Source organism: Ailuropoda melanoleuca, chromosome 14 (genome assembly GCF_002007445.2).
Source record: "Ailuropoda melanoleuca isolate Jingjing chromosome 14, ASM200744v2, whole genome shotgun sequence".
NCBI lineage: Eukaryota > Metazoa > Chordata > Mammalia > Carnivora > Ursidae > Ailuropoda > Ailuropoda melanoleuca.
Genome location: NC_048231.1, coordinates 50,293,038 through 50,313,263, shown reverse-complemented (window position 1 = coordinate 50,313,263; position 20,226 = coordinate 50,293,038). Strand labels below are relative to the sequence as shown.

General features: G+C 48.9%; 1 protein-coding gene across 12 annotated transcripts in view; it reads left to right on the top strand.

The window, feature by feature from the left end:
- Positions 1 to 20,226, top strand: part of MTCL1 (microtubule crosslinking factor 1) — a 121,314-nt gene that overhangs the window by 63,749 nt on the left and 37,339 nt on the right. For 5 of the 12 annotated variants that reach the window (XM_019797911.2, XM_019797903.2, XM_019797905.2 and 2 more), the window contains exons 4-7: positions 6,861 to 6,920; positions 8,096 to 8,173; positions 11,580 to 12,917; positions 14,029 to 14,160. In XM_019797911.2, coding sequence (XP_019653470.2) covers positions 6,861 to 6,920; positions 8,096 to 8,173; positions 11,580 to 12,917; positions 14,029 to 14,160 — 1,608 coding nt within the window. The remainder of the gene's footprint in view (positions 1 to 6,860; positions 6,921 to 8,095; positions 8,174 to 11,579; positions 12,918 to 14,028; positions 14,161 to 20,226) is intronic. The other 7 variants (XM_019797914.2, XM_019797910.2, XM_019797908.2 and 4 more) reach the window with 3 other exon arrangements.

Genomic DNA, 20,226 nt, shown 5'->3' with positions numbered 1-20,226 from the left:
TGCACACTGGGAATTCCTATAGCTTGGGGGAAGGACACTTTATTTTTTGTACCATCATGATTTTGGTCTTGTAATGGTCATGATTTTCCATTTTTCTGTTTGCATAGTAATGATAATTTACACTCTTACTTAATCACCTCCAGTTTTATTTTGTGTTTGGCTGAGACTACTGTGTTGTAGTATGTTTTAGCCACAATTTTCCAATTACTAGGCCTCAACATAAATGTCTCTGGGGCTTAAAATGCATCAATGAGCCCCCTACTGCAAAGCAAATATGTGTCACGTTCCCCAAATGTGCACAAGCAGCAACCTGTCCCATTTATCACCGTGTTCTCTTCCCGAGAGAAAGTAGCGTTGGTAGGGCAGCCTGGGTGTGCTGGTGGTTTCCGTCCCTCCCAGGGGGGTCTCGCAGCCTGGACGGTGTGGCTTGTGGCCAGGCTGTTGTCCCTCTGGCCTTCTTCTTCTTCACCTTGGGTGCTGGGATCCGAACCAGCTCTGACTTTTATGGCTGTACCTTTCTTCAGCCAGAGCATCTCAATATAGTCTCTTCTCCTCCTCACTTACTTTGTGGTATTTTGTCCTCTGATAGTAGTTTCTGTCTTTTCCATATAAGGACCTGTGCTGTCTGCAGCCTCAGATCCTCAGAAACCACCAGTGCCAACAAATATTTCATGGCCATGAGGTACCTCGTGAGTGTAGCAGCTTGCAGCCGTTCCGGTCATAGTTCTTTGTGCTCTTTGCTAGAGAAAGGAGAGATTCACTGTAGGAGAAGACTCAGCAATTTGGGGCTCAAAGACCTCAAGAAAACAAAAAGAAAAGCAGCCCAAATTGGGAGATTGGGCTGTCAGAGGCGCAGAGGGCAGCCCGGAGGGTCTCAGGGCTGTGACTGTGAATGAGGGGGTGAAGTCAGGCTCAGATTAGAGCCCCATCTGAGCTTGGGGCACCTTGAAACGTCACCTAACTTCTGACTGTGTTTTCTCATCTGTTAATCAGTGATAATAATGTATGCCCCTCAGGGCTTTTGTGAGGATGAGATTAGATCAGATGCATAAAGAAAGAGTTTAGTGGGGCACCTGGGTGGCTCAGTCCATTGAACATCTGACTCTTGATTTCGGCTCAGGTCATGGTCTCACGGTCCTGGGATCAAGCCCCATGTGGGGCTCCATGCTCAATAGGAGTCTGCTTGAGATTCTCTCTCTCCCTCTCCCTCTGCCCCTCCCCGCATAAAGGAAGGAAGGGAGGGAGGGAGGGAGGGAGGGAGGGAGGGAGGTCTGTAAGAATTCTGAAAGTCATCTGCCTACCTCTGTAGCCTCTTCCCCTCCTCACTCATGATTCACAGCATCCTAATTTTTGTTTCTTTTTATTACCAATCTCAATTTTAAGCCCAAAGTCTGTCTCTGAAACACTTTAGCAATTGAGAGCTTGTTCGTTTTTTCTGAAATTGCCTGGAAGAAACTGGCTGACTTAAAATAGGAAACATTAAGAAAGGACTTGAAAGTCCCAATAATTGCCTAACTTCATATTTTATTTAATCATTTTCAATACTCAGCAAACACATCAGCCTTAGATGGATTCAATTTGGAATTAGAAACTCAATTTTTTCCCTTTCAATAGGAATTTGGAGTTGATTTGGCAGTTGGCCAGACTAAAAAGAAAGAATAGAATGAGTCAGCAGGCAAGTCCCCCATTCTGGGTTCAGTTTATTTGATGGTCAACATTTTCCTCTTTTTCTTATTGTTTCTTGGAAGAGATTCTCCACTGGATCTCTGAATCATCTAGAGAAATGAACTGGCCATGAATCATGTGCACACAAATCATCCTACACCCAGAGTCCCTTGGCCAGTATACCCAAAGCACTCAGCTCTCTGCCCTGGATGAGACTCGCAGCAGGTGAGCCTGGAAAGACACCGTACCCCAGGCTGGGGGCCTTGTGACCGCATGGCAGTCAGTGAGGGAGCCAGACGCCAGGGACCTGCGGTACAGTGGGGCACCTGGCAGGTTCCCTCACTCCTAAGGGGGTTTCCTGGTCTTTTAAAACAAGATACATATAGATTATACATATATAGGTTATACCTGAAGCTCCAAACTAATAAAAACAATGTCAGCTTACAAAAAGAGATCCAAGAAGCTGGCAAATAATTTCTGATAAAAAACACCACTGCAATCCTACATAGCAGATCAGTGATGGCCTCTTTTCTCTGACCTCTTTAATAATTTCCTTGTTTTTTTTTTTTAATTGTAAAGGAAATAGTATTCACTGTAGGTAATTTGGTGACTATAAAAAGCCACAAAAAAGAAAATGAAAATCACTCATAATTCTGTCATCTGAGAATGAACACTATTTTAAGATTTTATTTATTCATTTGACACAGAGAGAGAGATCGCTAGAGAGAAAGCACAAGCAGGGGGAGCAGCAGGCAGAGGCAGAGGGAGGGGGAGAAGCAGGCTTCCCGCTGAGCAGGAAGCCTGATTCGGGGCTCGATCCCAGGATCCTGGGATCATGACCTGAGCCAAAGGCAGACACTTAACAGACTGAGCCACCCAGGCACCCCAAGGATAAACACTAATAACACTCGATATTTGTTTCTCCATCTGCTTTTCTAACATAATATATGTAAGGCATATGTATATTTATATTTTATTAGATGTAAATTGAAATCACAAAATATGTGATGTTTTTAGCCTGTATTTTTTTAGTGTTATATTTACTGAATCTTTAAGTATTATTCTTCAAAAGCATAATTTTAACACCTCCTCAGTACTCACTCATTATTATAAAAGGTACTGTGATCAGCATTCTTACCATAAATCTTCCCTCAGTATCTCTGCATGTTTCCTTGGGTCAGCAGAAGTTATTTTGTTCTTGTTGTTTCCTTTCTTATTGTCTGACTCGCCACACCCTCATGTAAGCTCCTTAAACATAAAGACTTGTTACTCTGTTGCTCAGACAAGGCCACATAGTAGATACTGATTAACACTGGGTGAGGGAAGGCCATCTTGTCATGGGGACTTGGTCAACTCTTCCCAGAGGTGGAATTCCTGGCTCGCAATGTATGCATGTGCCTGGCTCAGCTGCTCACCTGTAATGTGGTGGGAGTCCCCACTCTCCCTGATCTGGATGGAAGTGCCCGCCTCTGTGGACAGTTGCTAATGCTGGGTGTCATACGGCTTTTGGTCTGTAAACCTCTCAGTGAAAAAAGGCTATTTATTTCAATTGCTGGTAATCATGTGTTTGTTGACCATTTATTTTTTAATTAAAGTGGTTTTCCTATTGCTTGCAAAATATTACTCTTTTGTCTGCCTTGTGCTAGAAAAATCGTTTTTTCCATTTTGTCATTTGCTTTTTTTTTTAATAACATTTTTTATTATATTATGTTAGTCACCATACAGTACATCCCTAGTTTTTGATGTAAAGTTCCATGATTCATTACTTGCGTATAACACCCAGTGCACCATGCAATACGTGCTCTCCTTAATACCCATCACGAGCCTATCCCATTCCCCCACCCCTCTCCCTCTGAAACCCTCAGTTTGTTCTCAGAGTCCATGGTCTCTCATGCTTCATTCCTCCTTCTGTTTACCCCCCCTTTCTTCTTCCCTTTCTTCTCCTACTGATCTTCCTAGTTCTTATGTTCCATAGATGAGAGAAACCATATGATAATTGTCTTTCTCTGCTTGACTTATTTCAGTTAGCATTATCTCCTCCAGTCCCGTCCATGTTGCAGCAAATGTTGAGAAATCGTTCTTTTTGATCGCTGAGTGATATTACTGTCATTTGCTTTTTAATACTGTAAATGGTTTTTTTATCCATGAAAATTTAAAATCTTAGCAATCCACTTGATTAGTCTTTTCCTTGGATGTTTTGGCTTGTTTCTGTGTTTATAAAGGCTGTGCCCCAAAAACAAACAGAAATTCATCGCTTTTCTTTATAGTTCCTTTATGATTTCTTACATTTTAACTCATCTGGGATTTTTTTTTTTTTGATACCTGGTATTGATCTTGCTTTTTTTTTTCCTGTGCTAGCCAGTTGTTCCTCCAACATATATCAAATAGCACTTTCCTTCCCCCACTTTTCAAATGTAACCTGTAATAATTGTTAAAAATCTCATATAGTCTCAAATTTATTTCTGAGCTTTCTGTTTTGTTCCATTTATCTATTTCTGTACCAGCACTAAACCATTATATTGTATTTCTACACCTGATAGTGCAAACCTGCTGTCATTATTCTTCTTCTTCCAAGTGTTCTTGGCTGTTTTTACCACTTTATTTTTCTAGGTCAGAGGTCAGCAAACTTTCTGGAAAGGGCCAGATAGTAAATGTTGCGGGCCCTGCAGGCCATTGTCACGGATGCTCAGCTCTGCTTCTGTAGTGAAAAGTAGAAGTAAGTAGGCAGTAATCCACAAGGCTGTGCTCCAGGGAAGCTCATTTGTAAAACAGGCTGTGGGGTGATTTGTCCTGAAGGCCTTAGTTTGCCAGCCCCTGTTCGAGATGAATTTTTGAGTCATTTTGTCACATCTTTCCATATTCTTACATCCCTCACATATACACAAATAGCATTTGTGTATGTGAGTATATGTGTGTGTGTGTGTATGTGAGTGTGTGTGTGAGTGTGTGTATGTGTGTATGTGAGTGTGTGTATGTGTGTGTATGTGAGTGTGTGTGTGTGTGTGTCTGTGTGTGAGCGTGTCTGTGTGTGTGTCTCTGTGTGAGTGTGTGTGTATGTGTGTACACACTCATAAATACTTTTCGTGTATAGCATCAGGCATTCCTTTATGTCTAGCACCAAAATTGTGTGGTTTCTTTCATAGAGGTCCTGCCAATATCTGGTTAACTTTAATCTTTGTGTTGTTTTTCATTGTAGTTGTCACTGTGCCTGGGATCTGTGTAGGGGATCCCACGGCCCCCTGCCTGTTCCGTGATTCACTAGAAGGATCACAGGACTCCGAGGCAGTTGTCCTCAGGGCTCAGCAAGGGAAAGACACATCAGGCAGGTCAGAGGAGGTCACCCAGGTCCCACCTCCCCCACCGTAATTCTTCTGTCTCCACTTGTAGCTTTCATCTCACTTCCAGATAGTTTCCTTTCGGGTGTGCAGATGTGCTTTGCATTCACTGGGAGAACGTGATGCAGCACAGGGTGGCTCGCAGAGGGCAGGGCTCGCAGAGGGCAGGCTCGCTGCACTGACCTCGGTCCCAGAATTAAATCCCATAGGCTGAAGCCTTCCTTGGGAACGGTTTCTCTCCCTGCTTCTTTATTGTAACTCTTCTCTGTACTCAATCATCAGAAGTGTTCTTCTCGTTCAGCTCATTCAAATCAAAGAAACTCCTTCACCGCAGCATGAAGAATCTTGGGAAACCTACAGACTCTGGGCGGTGAATCTCAAGCCCTTCTTAAGACAGGCTTAACACAACCTGTTGGAAGAGGCTGGTTCTCTTTCTAGTTTGACCCCGCTCTTACCGAAAAGGCTGAAGGGCACAAAGGTGCTTCTGCAGCAGGGGTTCAGCAATCAGTTGCCACACCCCCTGCCCTGGCTGACCCGGGAGCACCCACACTCCATGCTGATTCTCACCCTCTCTCAATTACTGTTTTTTCTCCAGGCCTCTGGCCTCCTAGCGGCTAAGGGGCAGCTGGAATTTTAATTGTTTCATAATCCCAAAATTCATCCAGTAAATGGCACTCCCTGGCCTTCGGTGAGTGAGGCACTCGAATGTAAACAGAACCGAGTTCATTACCTTGGGTCTGACCCTGATGTAAATGAAGTGTGTGAGCCTCCTCCCCAAGACTGTTTGGGCGGGGGTGGGGGGGGTAGGGGGTTGCAGCAAAGATTGAGCAGAGAGGCTCTGAGCCCCCTTGAGATGAACTCCCAGAGGGTCCAAGGTTCCAGGTCTGTGCCTGGTGCCTCGTGTAGGGCAAGGCTGTGGAAGGCAGGGAGCAGCCGTCGGGGAGAACCCCTTCCCACTCACAGGCTTGCTGGGCTCTGAATGAGAGCCGGCAAGTCTTTCACTTTCCAAACCCCCTTCTCCTGGCTTATCTCAGGATTCTGTTGATCTTTTCAGGTTTTACATCCCTTTGTCTCCCCCTAGGATGCTTCTCAATCTTCTGGCCAGTTCTCTCAGTCTTCATACTTTACTTCAGCAGGGACTGCCTTGACTCCCTGCTATTCCATTTCAGACAGCCCTGGCCCTTTTATTTATATTCCTATTTGTATCTCAGACACATTTCTTGCTGATAGCAGGCAGAGGCACACTGCACCGTATGTAAAACTAGGCAGGGACCCAGCCCACTGAAGGACACGGCCAAGGCCACGTCACATGAATAACTTATGGACTTTCAAGACCTTGGAGATGTAGGTGTAGTCGTGAATTGAAGAGGGCTGTGTTGCAACCTAGATTAGGTTTTCTCCATAAACACAGGCCACCCTTCTCTCCCTTCCTTCCCACTGTGTTATCTGGCCATTTACCTGCAGGCACTCAGGAGACACCAATTAAGTTTGGTGCTTGCCCCAACAAAACATAATTAGGAAGGTAAGGCAGCTCCAGAAAAATTACATATCTGTTTCCAAAACTGCCTACCTTTCTCCCGTCTTCCCCCCACTATTACAAATTATCCAAATCACCCTCCCTTCTCATTAAACTGAACAATTGAGGATTACTCCAAATACAGTGATGAGGGTCCAGAGACCTTGAGATGCTTATTCAACAGCATTTAAATGTTGACTCTAAGTGGTTCCTTCATTCCAGTGGAAAAAAAGAAGAGCCTCCATTTGTTGTGTGTGTCCCCTACCAGCGGGGACTGTGTGAGCCTGGTGCCGGCTCCTGCATGTGACCCCTCCGTAACCAAATGTCCCTTGGATCTGTTTCAGAGTTCCCTGAAAAGAAGAGGCAGCCGGGAAACATACAAAGAAAAGAAAACCTTTAACCAGGTAAGCAGAGGGATCCTTCTCATGTTACAGCTCCTCGAGAGGAATCACCTCACTCTGAATTTTCTCAAAAGCATTAGCATTGCCTTTAAAATAGTCAAAGAAACACTACCTGCCCAAAAAATGGGGACTCATTCAAACCTCTGTGGGGTGAAAATGTTCGCTCTAAACCACCAGCTCCTCTGTTTTGTTTCTCGCACTGACAAGCTGGTGGCTTCTTCGAGAAAGACAAGAAGAAACAGACTCTGCAAAACAGAATTTGGTGTAATTGAGGGCTCTCTGGCAATGCTCCCTCCTGGTGAAACGTATTCTGCCTGCAGAGTCATTCACACAGTGAAATAGTACAGTTCCCGTGGTGTTGGGTGCTTCATAAGGCATTGTTCTCCGTGTTGGGTTGTTTTTGTGGTCTTTTTTTTAATGTGCAAACCGAACAGTATCCTAAACTGTCCTAACTGAACGTGAAGCGTTCCGCCGGGAGATGGTATAAGCACCGCCCTTTCCGAGCACACGGGTTGTGTCCTGCGGTACTGCTTGAGCTCTTCTGAACACTTGCTTTCCTGGATGCCTTTGTTCTTTTTATTTTTTGAAAAAATGAATGCTGCTGGTATTAGGTATTGGAGAGAACAAAGGCAGGAGTGGGGTATCAGCTCCCCGAGCTCTCAGAGCAAGTAGTAATTAGAGAGGCACAAGAAGTCCGGGTAACCGAGCGCTCCGCCGGCCTGCCCCGTGAACTGCACCCTCCATCTGCTTTGTTGTGCCATTAGTCAACCTCGCTGATGCCCAGAATATCCTTCAAGGAGGACTGGGCCATGGGAACAGCAGGAATGCCCAAGATTAACCTTTCTCCTCTGCCCTCGCTCCTCCCCTCATCTCACTTTGGTATCCACTAGTGACAGGGACATTAAAATCTGCAGTCCCTGTGCTGGGGGCTTGGACCCTCCTGGGCTTCGAGTATGTCTCAGCTTCCTGGCTCTTGAGCAGGGCAGATCTCCCTTAGAAGGGGAACCACTTCCCCGTTACGGAATGAGTGGCACGGCGCTGCATTCACCCGGGGATAGCTGGGGCTGAGATCAGCCGCCACTGCCTCTCGGGAGTGTCTGAGAACTACTCCGGGCACCGGGAATGTGTTCTGTTCCCCTCTGCCTGTGGTATCATTGAGAAAGGAGTATTCTGTCCAGCAGAGCGGTGGAACCGAGCGCCTTGGAAACTGCAGGTCTGCAGCCAAAACTCAAAGGAAACCGGCACCCTGGCGCAAGGTAGGAACGCGAGTAGTCAGCGTTTGGGGTGCTGGCTAGACGTCAGACTTGCAAGCCAAAGAATATATACCCAGAGCGATATATTTTTGCTGCTTGACAAGGCCTTTCCAGCTGGTGGTGGTGGTGGTGGTGGTGGTGGTCCCATGTGTGTCCTCCCCTCTGTGTTGTGCTTGCCTTCTCTGTCTGCGACAGGACCCACGTGGTGTGGAAAGTCTGACTGGACCTTCTGCTTTCATCCTGCATTCCCGGACCTATCTGATGATCTCTTGAAACCAGATCTTGATAGCCTTCAGCTTAGGACTCAGCCTAGACCCCCCTCCCCTGGAATTTTGGCAGAGTTTTAGAAAGTGTGTGGTTACAAGATAAGATGGGGATCCAGCCTCCTGCTGCTCTGGCTAAGGCTGCGATTCCCTATCTTATGAGAAGGAGTGGCTCCCTGCCCCCAGAACAGGCTGAGCCCGGCTCCCTGGGCCTCCTGTCTCCCGCCTCCGGGCCCCAGCAGGCGCAGCGCCCAGCTCCAGCCGCCTGGACCACAATGAGCAAGTCTGACCCTTTCGCTAAATGCACACACTCCCTTGGCTCCAGAGATCGTCTTTCTCGGAAAACTGCTTTAGCATTGGTGGCAGGTCTGGTGTCGTGCATGGGTGTTGAGTAGAAATGACAGCATGCTTGAATCGTGTTCGAATTCCTGGTGTATGTGTAGTTTCTGTTTCTAAGGAACAAGAAGACTCTTTGGATACTTTCTCAATCCTCAGGTAATCTATGAATTGGACCCTCCTTAGGGAGCGTCATAGAATCTTGCTTCTTTAATGGACTGGGGTCTAGGTTCAAGAAGACCGAGGAGAACAGTTGTGGTTTTAGTCAGACATGTGGGGTTGGTGGACAGGGTAGAGGGGATGTGAGGTTTCTAGAAATCAAGGTGATGTGAGGCCTCTTTGGGATTGTCTACCCTAAGCACTTAGAGCTGAGCGTTTTAGAACCATTGGGGAAGGTTGGGGTTCCAAGGGCCTCTCAGAGATCCTACCCCTTTCCTCAATTTCTTAGTTCAACTGTTGCGGGAAGACCCTCAGGGAAGATCGCCTGAGACTCCCAGATCTTCGTCTGAGACCAAAACCTCCCAAGTTATGCGGATAATGATGCCCCTTGTCCCCCTCCCCCCCACCGTGTCCAGCCTGGCCTCCACCTACCAGGACTTCAGGAGTGAAAGGTTTCCATGGAAGTGGGGGTGGGGCATTAGTCATAGCAGGTGGTCCTGCCCATTCCTGGGTCCACCCAGGCTCCAGGTGTACTGATGGTGGCATTCCCTTGGGGCTGGTGACATTCTCTTCCATGAAGTCAGCTGCTATCCTCAGGTTCAAAGGTGGATTTCTGGACTTCAAGGTGGAGACAGGATCAGTTAAGTGATTTTGGACAAAGGATACATGCTGGCTATCAGGTGGAATGTTGGGGCTGAGGGTACCTCGCTGTCTCCCATCCTAGGCTTTTTACTCCCAAACTAATCCATTCACAAAGTGTCGACAGTCTGTCTCCATTGGTATGTATGTTTGCTTATTTAAACTCCGTCCCTTCATGTGAACTGCAGAGCCCTCGCTCTGTGTATTTGGATGCATAGACTTCTTACAGATCTATGTTTATCAAATAATTGAAAGGATGCTTTTGAGTTGCTTTTGAAAGTTCTAAGAAACTGGGGTCATTTAAAAGTAACGTGCCAGTTTCTGGTGCATAGTGGATTCTCAGTATTCACTGAAAGAATGAATGAATCAACAAACAAGCATGTTTTCCCATAGTCTTAGGATTATATACAATATGTCTTTTAGCCACACGGCACTGACTCATAGTTGGCCTTACATTCTTCCTTGAGTCTTCCCGTCACATCATTTTTTTTTCCTTCCATGGGTTTGGGTTGCAGGAGGAGGGATCGAGGCAGGGTAGAAGGAGGACAGTTGGGAGGCACCCAGGTGGGTATTTCTGTATCTTGCTCCCCAATGCTGAGTGTACAGCAAGAACATGGCAGAGAATGAGCCCTGTTCTCTGAGTGTGAAAGCTGCCTCTTACTCCGCTAGACCATTTGAGCACAAACAATGATCTGAAAGTTCATTCTCCCCCAAAGGGTTGACTTGTTCCAGAGACTGGTTTGATGCCCTCCCTCCCCTGGGGCTGGTGGGGTACGGCTACCATGAACCATGTTGTTGAGTCTCTCTGGGTGATGGGGAAGCCTTTGCCAAAGTCTTTGTCCCCACAAGAGCCTTTTGAAACGCGTGATAGCCAATCAGAGAGGAATGATTCCTGAAATCGGTTATTTTTCCCATTCAGTGAATGGGACTAGCAGAACGTTTGTGCAGGCCCACGTCGGGGTTCATACAGTTCCCAGGCATTGAGCTTTGCCCTGGGAAGGCACAGTCAACTTTCCAAATCGTCCAAAACACACCTCCAGGACTTCAGCCACGCAGTGTGGGCTTTTAGTAGCAAAGAGTCGGCTTCGGTGACCCCCCAGAGTCCTCCAGTGAGAACCGTCTCTGGTTTTGAAACACTTCACTCCGGCCTTGGGTTTTTGAGTTTCATTTTCCTGCTGCATTACAGCAAGTAAGGGGAGTGGAGAAGCAAAGGCTCTGTTACCCTTGCCTGGTGAAAGGTTCTGAGTAACCCAGGTGTTAGGTCTGTGATAACAATTCATCCTAACCGCAAGAGCATGGTAATTACTCCACACCGCAGCTTCCAAAGCCCCCTGCTGCGTGTCATCCCATGTACTTGTCCTCATGTCATCCTTGTGATACGCTGGGGGCGGGGAGACCAGGGGAGGAGTGGAGGTGAACTGCTGTGTCTCAGGATCTCAGCAAATCAGTGCAGTGCCAGACTCTGACTGGGACCTCCCCATCCTGGTAATACCTGTGGGCTGCTGGCCACATTAGATGAGGGAGGTCCACACTGGAGGCAGTGAGTCGCAACAGGTAGCAACAGCTTCCGAAGCCTGTCTGCTATACCAGGCTGAGTGAGGGGTTCTGGCATCTCTCACTGGTGCTGGTGATTAGTCAGATTGGACCCTCAAAGTAATGCGGGACCGCCGTGTTGCTGACAGGCACTGGGTCTCATTTCATTCTATGTCCTCTGCGCTCATCACCTGTAGGATGGATTCCATGTGCATGTTTTTCCCAAGTGAATTGTTTGGTTTCTTTGGTTTCTGTGACAAAGCCACAGACCATAGGCCTTTGCAGTATCCGCTCCGTGAAGGTCTGGGCTCACCTCGGCATTGTCTTGGGTCTTTCTACCTGTAACTCAACACACTGACGGAAAGATCATTGTTTTGTGTTTGTGTGTGTGTTGGGGGCGAGGTGCAAGAAAATAATCAAAAACACGAACATGTGGTATTTTCAAATAACCCTTCTCCCGGGCTGTTCTCTCCTGGCAGGATGACAGTGCCGATTTGAAGTGCCAGCTTCAGTTTGCCAAAGAGGAAGGCTCCCTGATGCGTAAAAAGATGGCCAAGCTGGGGAGGGAGAAGGATGAGCTGGAACAGGAACTCCAGAAGTACAAGGCCCTCTATGGAGACGTGGACAGCCCTCTCCCCACCGGGGAAGCAGGTGGGCCGCCCAGCACCAGGGAGGCCGAGCTGAAACTGCGGCTGAAGTTGGTGGAAGAAGAGGCCAACATCTTGGGCCGGAAGATCGTGGAGCTGGAGGTGGAGAACCGAGGCCTCAAAGCGGAGATGGAGGACCTGCGGGTCCAATATGAGCGAGAGGGGACAAGCCGGGACCACATGGCAAGCATTCCTACCTCACCCTTCGGCGAGTCCCTGGAGTCCTCGACCGAGCTGCGGCGGCACCTGCAGTTCGTGGAGGAGGAGGCAGAGCTGCTCCGGAGGTCCATATCCGAGATCGAAGACCACAACCGGCAGCTGACCCATGAGCTGAGCAAGTTCAAGTTCGAGCCCCGGCCCGAGGCAGGGTGGCTGGCGGAAGGCGTGGGCAAGGGCGTAGGCAGCGGGGCCCCTCTGCAGGAGGAGCTCAAGTCCGCACGGCTGCAGATCAGCGAGCTGAGCGGGAAGGTGCTGAAACTACAGTACGAGAACCGGGTGCTGCTGTCCAACGTGCAGCGCTACGACCTGGCCGCCCACCTGGGCCTGCGGGCCCCAAGCCCCCGGGACAGCGATGCGGACAGCGACCAGGGCAAGAAGGAGAGCGACGGGGAAGAAGGCCGCCAGCCCCAGCCCAAGCGGGAGGGCCCGATTGGTGGCGAGAGCGACTCAGAGGATATGTTCGAGAAGACGTCGGGCTTTGGCAGCGGAAAGCCTTCGGAAGCGAGCGAGCTGTGTTCGGCCGAGCTCCTGCGGGCCAGGGAGGACACCGAGTGCTTGGCGAACATAAAGCACGAGGCTGAGCGGCTCGAGCGGACCGTAGAGCGCCTCATCACAGACACCGCTGGCTTCGGTGACGATGTGGGGTTACAGGGCAGTGGCGAGGCCTCGCCGGGGCCTGACGTCCAGGGGGCAGGGGAGACGGGAGAGGGGGACAAGAAAGAGCCCCCGCTGCTGGGGACCATCAACTCGAGGATGAAGGCTTTTAGGAAGGAGCTGCAGGCCTTCCTGGAGCAGGTGAACCGGATAGGGGACGGCCTGAGGGAGCGCCTGGAAGGCCTGTCCCCCTTGCCCCACCTCACGGAGTCGTCCAGCTTTCTCTCCACTGTGACCTCCGTGTCCCGGGACTCCCCCGTCGGGAACCTGGGGAAGGAGCTGGTCCCGGACCTGCAGGTAAGGGGGCTCCTGGCTCTGCCTCCCTGCTCCGTTTTGCTCTTCCTCCTTCTCGCTGGCATTGCTGCACTTGAACTCATTCTGCTCACGGCTGCTTGGTTATGATTTCAGACCTGCATTGTACTAAAGCCTCAAGTGTCAACCAAATCCTTTCTATTGGTTGGGTTTCTTTTTTTTTTTTTTTTTTAAGTTTTCTTTTATTTCCTTGTTTCTTTTTCCTTTTTCCTCTCTTTTATTTTTTTAACTGCGCCGCTGCTCTTGGCTTAGAGGCCCTCCCTCATGACACAAGGCTCACCCCAATGGAAGCGATAGGGATCGACGCAGTCTGTCCTTTCTCTCTCTTTTTTTTTTTTTTTTGTATCTCAAATGACCGGCTGTTTTGATGAAGAAGCAAAGGAGTTTAAAACAAAGTACAAACTCATTTCACAGTCAGGATACTTAGCAGACTCGCTCAGGAGCTTGTGTATGCCTACCTGGGTCGATGGCCAGAGGGACGCAGTGCAGGTCCAAAAGGCCCTAGGCGGCCAGGCCCACCCGCTCCCACTGGAAGATGAGCCAGAGTGGGGAGAGGAGCCGGCCCGGGAGAAGGATGGCGCTGACGGAGAAAGTCGCTGCCCTCCCCGAGCCGAGGGTGAGGGCGGAGTGGAGTGGCCTTCCAAGGACTGCTTTCCTATGCATCGCCCTTGGGTGCATGACCCAGCTGCCGCCTGGATTATGGCTTTTGCTGCTCGACCACAAGCGAGGAAGGAGGAGCCTTGTTTCCGTATCCTTCGTGGGTAGTGTGCTGGTGGTTGAGTCTTTGATCCACGCATCCCCATTGCATGCGCCTCATAACCCGTGTTCTGCCTTCTTCCCCCTCTGTCTCTCTGGTTTGCTCTTCAGATCTTTCAGCCATCATTTTGCTCATCCTCATTTGGTTCTGTTCTTGTCCCTCTCGTACGGTGCTGTGTCTGTTCATGCTTCTCCTTGTCCAGTGGCGGTTTCAGTCGTCTACCTTACCCATTTTTGTTTTCTTTAGCACCCCCTTTCCCTGACCCTACCCCCTTCTCCTTTGTCGTTTATTTAAAATTAAAAACAAAACAAATCCGAATCCCTCCCATGCACCTAACAGTCCAAACTGAGAGGTCAGCCGGAGTGGCAGCCGGGGCAGGAACGCGGGGACGAGCCAGGGCAGCTGCACCGCCGAGCCGACGGGGACGCCGGGAGCTGCCGGCCTGGAGGCCAGAGCTGCTTCAGCCTAGAGGTCAGCGACTGCCTGGCCCCACCAGCCAGCAACCCCTGCCCTCCCACCCCTCCTCTGGCTGTGTGGCTGGCTGTGTGATGTTTCCTACCTGGGTCCAGGGCCCTTAAAGGACATGGTGGGCGGATGTGGAACTAGGCAGGACGCCCCCGAAATCAAATTCCATTGCATGCAACTGGAATGGGAGGGTCCGCACAGGGTGAAGGCGGGCAGACCGCCAGCTGCCCTTGTCAGATAAGCATTGTCCTGCCTGTGGACACCTAGAAATGTAGCAAGGCATAGGGGACTGATCTGTGAGTGTTACATAGCTTTGTGTCAAACAGGAAAGAAAACAGGCATGAAAACCAAGGACTGTCTTTGCTGATCTGGAGGAAACTGTCCTTCCCTGTGTCTCATGTGGCCTGTCGTGTAGTTTCCGGTGACACTGCTCCAGCCAGTGGGCAGAATCAGGGAGTGCGCTCCCAACCCAGGGGCTCGGCAGCATTCTCTGTTGCCATAGCAACCTCTTGTCAACCAATCTCCCAGCCCCCATAGAGGCTACCAGAGATACTCCTTCATATGAAACAGTTGTCAGCAGTCCTGTCGGTGAGAGCTCTTCCTGGCAAGTAATTCCACCCACGACAGAGAGACAGGTGTCCCCGAGGAATGAATCCCTGCTCTGATACTGCTGGTCTTGGCGGGTTATTGCAGGGGTAGAGCACCATGTTCCACATTAGAAAAGGTCTAGCCGAAAATTCTTTTTTTTTTAAGATTTTATTTATTTGACAGAGAGATAGCCAGTGAGAGAGGGAACACAAGCAGGGGGAGTGGGAAAGGAAGAAGCAGGCTCATAGCAGAGGAGCCTAATGTGGGGCTCGATCCCATAACGCCGGGATCACGCCCTGAGCCGAAGGAAGACACTTAGCGACTGAGCCACCCAGGCGCCCCTAGCTAAAATTCTTAATTCATCAGTCCCAGGAGGTGTGTTACTGCTCGGCTCCAAGAGATCCTGGTGGCTCCCAGATGGCAGGGGTGACAAAGACAGGGGACTCACTCCTGTAAGCACACTGAGCTCACTCAGCAAAAAAGTCAGGCATTTGACTAGGAAATGACACTCACAGAGACGCTTGGGGTAGAGCCATGCCTGTACCTTTCAGCTCAGCTTGCAGCCAGTGCCTTAAGGAGCTTTGGGTCCCGCGGTACCAGGTGGGCGCACGGACTGCTGGCTCACCCCAACCCAACTTCCCGGATCTCCAGTCTGGACTCTTCCCTTGTCCTGTAGGAGAGTACGTCACATCTCTACCCTCATTGATTTGGGCACACAGTGACATGAAAACTGCCCTCAGAAAGCTTACATAAAAACAAATGGGGATTTAGGGATTGGTATGTCTTCTAACTCGATGAAACTTCTACGGGGAGCCCCTGCGATCAGCCTGTGCCCCACACAGGGGTGTTGTCTGAGAACGCTGGTTGCTTGGGCAGTAGCAAACTCACAGTCATACAGCTTTCAAAACAACTGCGTGATTCGTCTCCAGGATGACACCCTCAGGAAGACACATTTCCTAGACTTCAGGGAACACTGCACCACTAGCTCTTCCTAGCAGGGACGCCACGCTGTGCTAGATTCCACTCTGGCAGGGGCATCCGGGGCCCTGGGCTCCAGCCCAGCTCTGTCCTTTACCAGCTCGGGTTCTCAAGCAAGTCTCAGCCTCCGTTTTTCATCTGTGAAACGGGAAGAAAAATACTGCCCCACCTGTCTCATGTGATTATATGTGGATGGTTCCTAGAGCCGAGAAGCCGTTGGCTGAGAGAGTACCATGAACAGTGCTAAATCCTGTGTGAATGTGAAGTCCGACTAATAATAAAGAGGGAAGGGTGTCCACCACTGAAGACTGCCAAATGGGAAGGGGTGTCACGGCTCCCCTAGCTGTGGGACCAATTTCCTCTGCCCACTGAAGCCCTTTCTCATTTTCCCTGGTGGTTTCCTGACATGTGCGAGCGCAGCCCCTGGCTGAGCGTGGCAGCCCCGTTCTCTGGGACAGCAGTTTGAGGCTAACTGCCGCTTCCTTCCCATATGTTCATCTCTCAAGGCATGTTGCATGTCCCCTTGTTTAGCTAAATGCTGATAAGATGTGTTTTAACACGGGGGCGTTGGTAAGGTTCCCCGTTGCCTGCCACATACGCACATGGCATCGAGTAGCTTCGGAAACCAGCAGCTTTGGAGAGAGAAGCCTAGTTCGTTGAATCGAACTGGGGTGTTGTGGGGATATAAACCCCCGTGAGAGGTACATTAGCAGAGCGAGCAGGTGCCATGTGGCGACTTGGGGTCACGGCACAGTATAGCTCAGAAGGGAGTGTCAGATCATCAGGCGAAGTCCGCCCTTCCGTGAATGAGAAAATGGAGGTCTGAGAGCAAGCCCACTTCTAGTTAGCCCCCGGGGGTTGGCTGGTGAGCGGGGTCTAGAACGGTCTTCTCAGGCCTGCTTCAGCCCTCTCCCCACCCTGCTGTGACGAGCGCTGCTCAGAAGAGCTCCGTCCACTCGAGGTCACTCAGGGGACTGACGACGCACCAGCTCTCTTGCCGTGCTGTGTTGCTTCCTTTAAACATCTTCAGTTTCCTTAATTTTACAAAGTTTGATGAGAAAGTTAAAAAGCTCATGGTGAAAGGCAAGCTCCAGACAGCATCATTTCCTGTAAGGGGGATAGTATTCATTGGGACTGAAACAGCCTTTGTTCTGACATCGTTATCCACGAAGGCCTTTCACACGGAAGACTCAATTGCGCATGCAAACACATTGTATTTTAAAATATTTTTTTAAAAGATCAAATGTATTCTAGGACCACTTGGCTAGCTCTGTGGTTTTTCCTTTCATGAGAGGAGCCCAACATAGATCCCTTGGAGAGTCGAGGTCTTAGAGGAGCTACTTGGTCCCGGGGCGGGGGGGATGTCCCCTGCTGAGTTCGGTCTTCCAGTATTACACGGGGTTAAAGAATCGGACAATGGACAATGCTAGAGGCAGAACTCTTAAAAGCCTTTTACTGAAAACATCCCCGGATCCATTGCCCACAACTTTCCAATAAGGCTCTCATGGAAACGGTCCCCAGAGCTCCCATCAGTGAGCAGGGCTGCCCAATCTAGAAGCTGCTCCCAGTGCAGCCTCATGCACGCAGCCCGACACCACAGAGTGCCACCGTAACTGCAGAAAGATTTCATCTAGAATGAGTCCAAGACTGAAGCCCATGCACCTCGAGCAGTGTTCTTCCTTCCTCTTCGATTGCCCTTGAAATTACTAATTGTCTGTGCAAGCCGATTACCGCTATACAAGTGTGATTTTCCTTTAGCTCTGCCCTTTGTTCCTTGGGGTGCGGAACTGATAGGACACCTAGTATCAACAGCTTAAAAGAGGAAAAAACTTTATGTATTTAAGCTGAAGTTTTAACAAAGGGTCAATATCTCAAGTTCCATTTGTGAAATGCCTTCTCTGAAATCAATGTAGATTTTCATACTTGGGGTAAGAGGAGAGATGTATTCTTATTTTGGAAGATATTTGGGCCAGGTTAAACCACTACCTCCAGTACTAGAACCAGTAGCAGCAAGAACACCAAGAAGGAGGAAAGGAAAAACCATCTTCGAACACGGTAGCATTTCAGGAGGTGACAGATCTGTGCCGCAGAAGACTGCCGCTTAGTACACACACTAATCTGAGGAAGGGAAGGCAATATCCACACCAGCACTCTTGAAACAGTGACAGGCAGAACAGGCTGAAGTCAGAACACGCTAATACCCACTAACCCATTAATGCAAGCACACCAAAATTAGCTCAGAAAAAAAAGAAAAATAGACTTCAGAAGGACAGATTATCTCTGGTGCCTGTTCATCTCGGTCGATGTTAGCTAGATTCTTCTACCGTGCACCAGATTTCTTCCCTGCCTTCGCTCCCCGTGGCTCCTGACACATCTGCTGAGAGATTCCGACTTGTTAAGAGAGAGCAGTGTATGGAATATGCAGCTGGGAATGTGCGGGGCACCTTAAAAATAGTTCTAAATGAGAAGTGGCCAAGCATGGGCACCGGTCACATTTCAGATATAAATGAAACCAAACCCGTGCCCAGAAGATTGAATTTCTAAATCAGAAATCTCAAAGAACTCTCTTCCCTAGCTCCTCCTTTGATCCCTTCATCGACAAGACACATGAAGCATTTGGGACCCCTCATGCCCCAACTGTGAAATGTCAGCCACGATAAAATGATGTGGGGTTTTATGCCAAGTATGTGTACGCATGTGTTGACCTCCTATACGGCATTTGGAAGAAGCAGTAACAAAAACTGGCCACAACAAGATGGAACTTGCCGGAAAATGAAGTCCTGGGGATAGAGGTAGAAGAGAGTCCTAATATTTAGGGAGCGCTGTTAATAGTGACTATTACCGTGGAATGAAAAGCATTCCTGTTTTTGCTTCGCGATAATGCAGGTAACTTCTTAAGTGTGGAAAGTAATCTACAAACCACTTTCTCTGAAGAGGTCCGGGAAATTTGCATTGTAACTTGGTGTGGGACTTAACCACATGGGGAAAGCATGGGCGGTGGCGTTCAGAACGCTGCCATGGAAGGTGGTTGTGACGGCGAGCTTGATACGTCTCCACGGGCTTGGGATTAAGTAAGGATGGTATTTGTTTCAATAGACTGCCTTCGTAGAGAGGTCAAGACGAGTTTGTTTGATGTACAATCAGCATCTTAGGTAAGTGGGCAAGGGATGGCTCTTAGAATCAGCCTTTGGGAATTTGGTGATGAAGGGAAGTGTTTATTTTCTAGAGGAGATCTCTGTGTCATGTTTATTTTCTAGAGGAGATCTCTGTGTCATGTGGACACTTGCTCCAAATGTATGTGGTTGGATGCAGTTGTGTGGCAGTGGAATAATTCCGGACTGAAACTTTGACCGTAGCATGTTTGTATTTTGTTTTTTGTAACACTGGAGTGAAGGCATCCCAGCCAGGATCACTTACTTGTCTGAGGGGTTTTAAGATTCCATTAGCAAAAACGGACAGTAAGTAAAACCTCCAGCTGGTGAGGAGAATAACAGTTTCTGTTGTTGACCCGTCTCCACGGGTGACAGGGAGCCACCCTAGGTAAACCAGATGCCCCAGATGAACAACTCTGTAGGACTTCAAGGGTCCTTTTCTGTGACCCTCCAAAGATGTGCTTCCAACAGAGGGACACACTTTTTAATCAAACAGTGCTGAGGTATGAGGCTCATATATTTGTTTAAAATAAAAACAGCTTATGTACATTATTTATTAAGATTAAAACCAAACTAACTCACTCGGTTTCATATATAGAAGCTAAATTAACAGATCTTTGGTTTTCTTGAAAGATAGGTCTGATTGGGATGACTTTTTCAACATCTCTGCATATGGAGCCTTGGACTAGTATCAGATATATCCAAATATGGAGGATTTTTCTATTTTAAATGTATAGACTAATGAGTAACTGAAAAAAGTAAACCTGGGAAGAGAGTAGCCTGGGTCACCTAAAGACACTCTGTGCAAAGTACCTAAACTGCCAAAAGGGACGCCCCAGGAGGGCAGGGATTTGGGGCAGCTTTGTGTAGGCCTAAGTCCCCAGTACAGTGCTGAGCACTATAGGTGCTCAATAAATACTTGTTGAATAAATTGCTGCATAAAATAGAAAATGTCTTTTTAAATATGTAGCTGAATTCCCCCCAAAATGTAGGAAAATCTTCAGGGGTTGGAATTGATTTCAGAAGGGAACATCAGACCAGCAGTGTCTGTGGCTTTTAGGTAAGCATGTTGGGGGAGAGTTGCCAGAATTGGGAACCCAAAGCCTTGGGCTTTAATAGCTGCCTAGGGACAGGACACAGGGCCTTGGGCCCAACACAGGCAGAGAGAGCAATGACCTGGGACCCCCAAGGGCTACACACTGTGTAAGCCTCAGCTGGAGAGACATCAGCCTGCTGGTAGAGGGAAGCTTGTCTACCAGCATGAAGTCTCCCCCACATAACCATTCTGACAGCCAGCCTCACCAGGATCAGGCTTTGAACTAGTGTCACCTGGTGGCCTAGGAGTCCCCAAGGA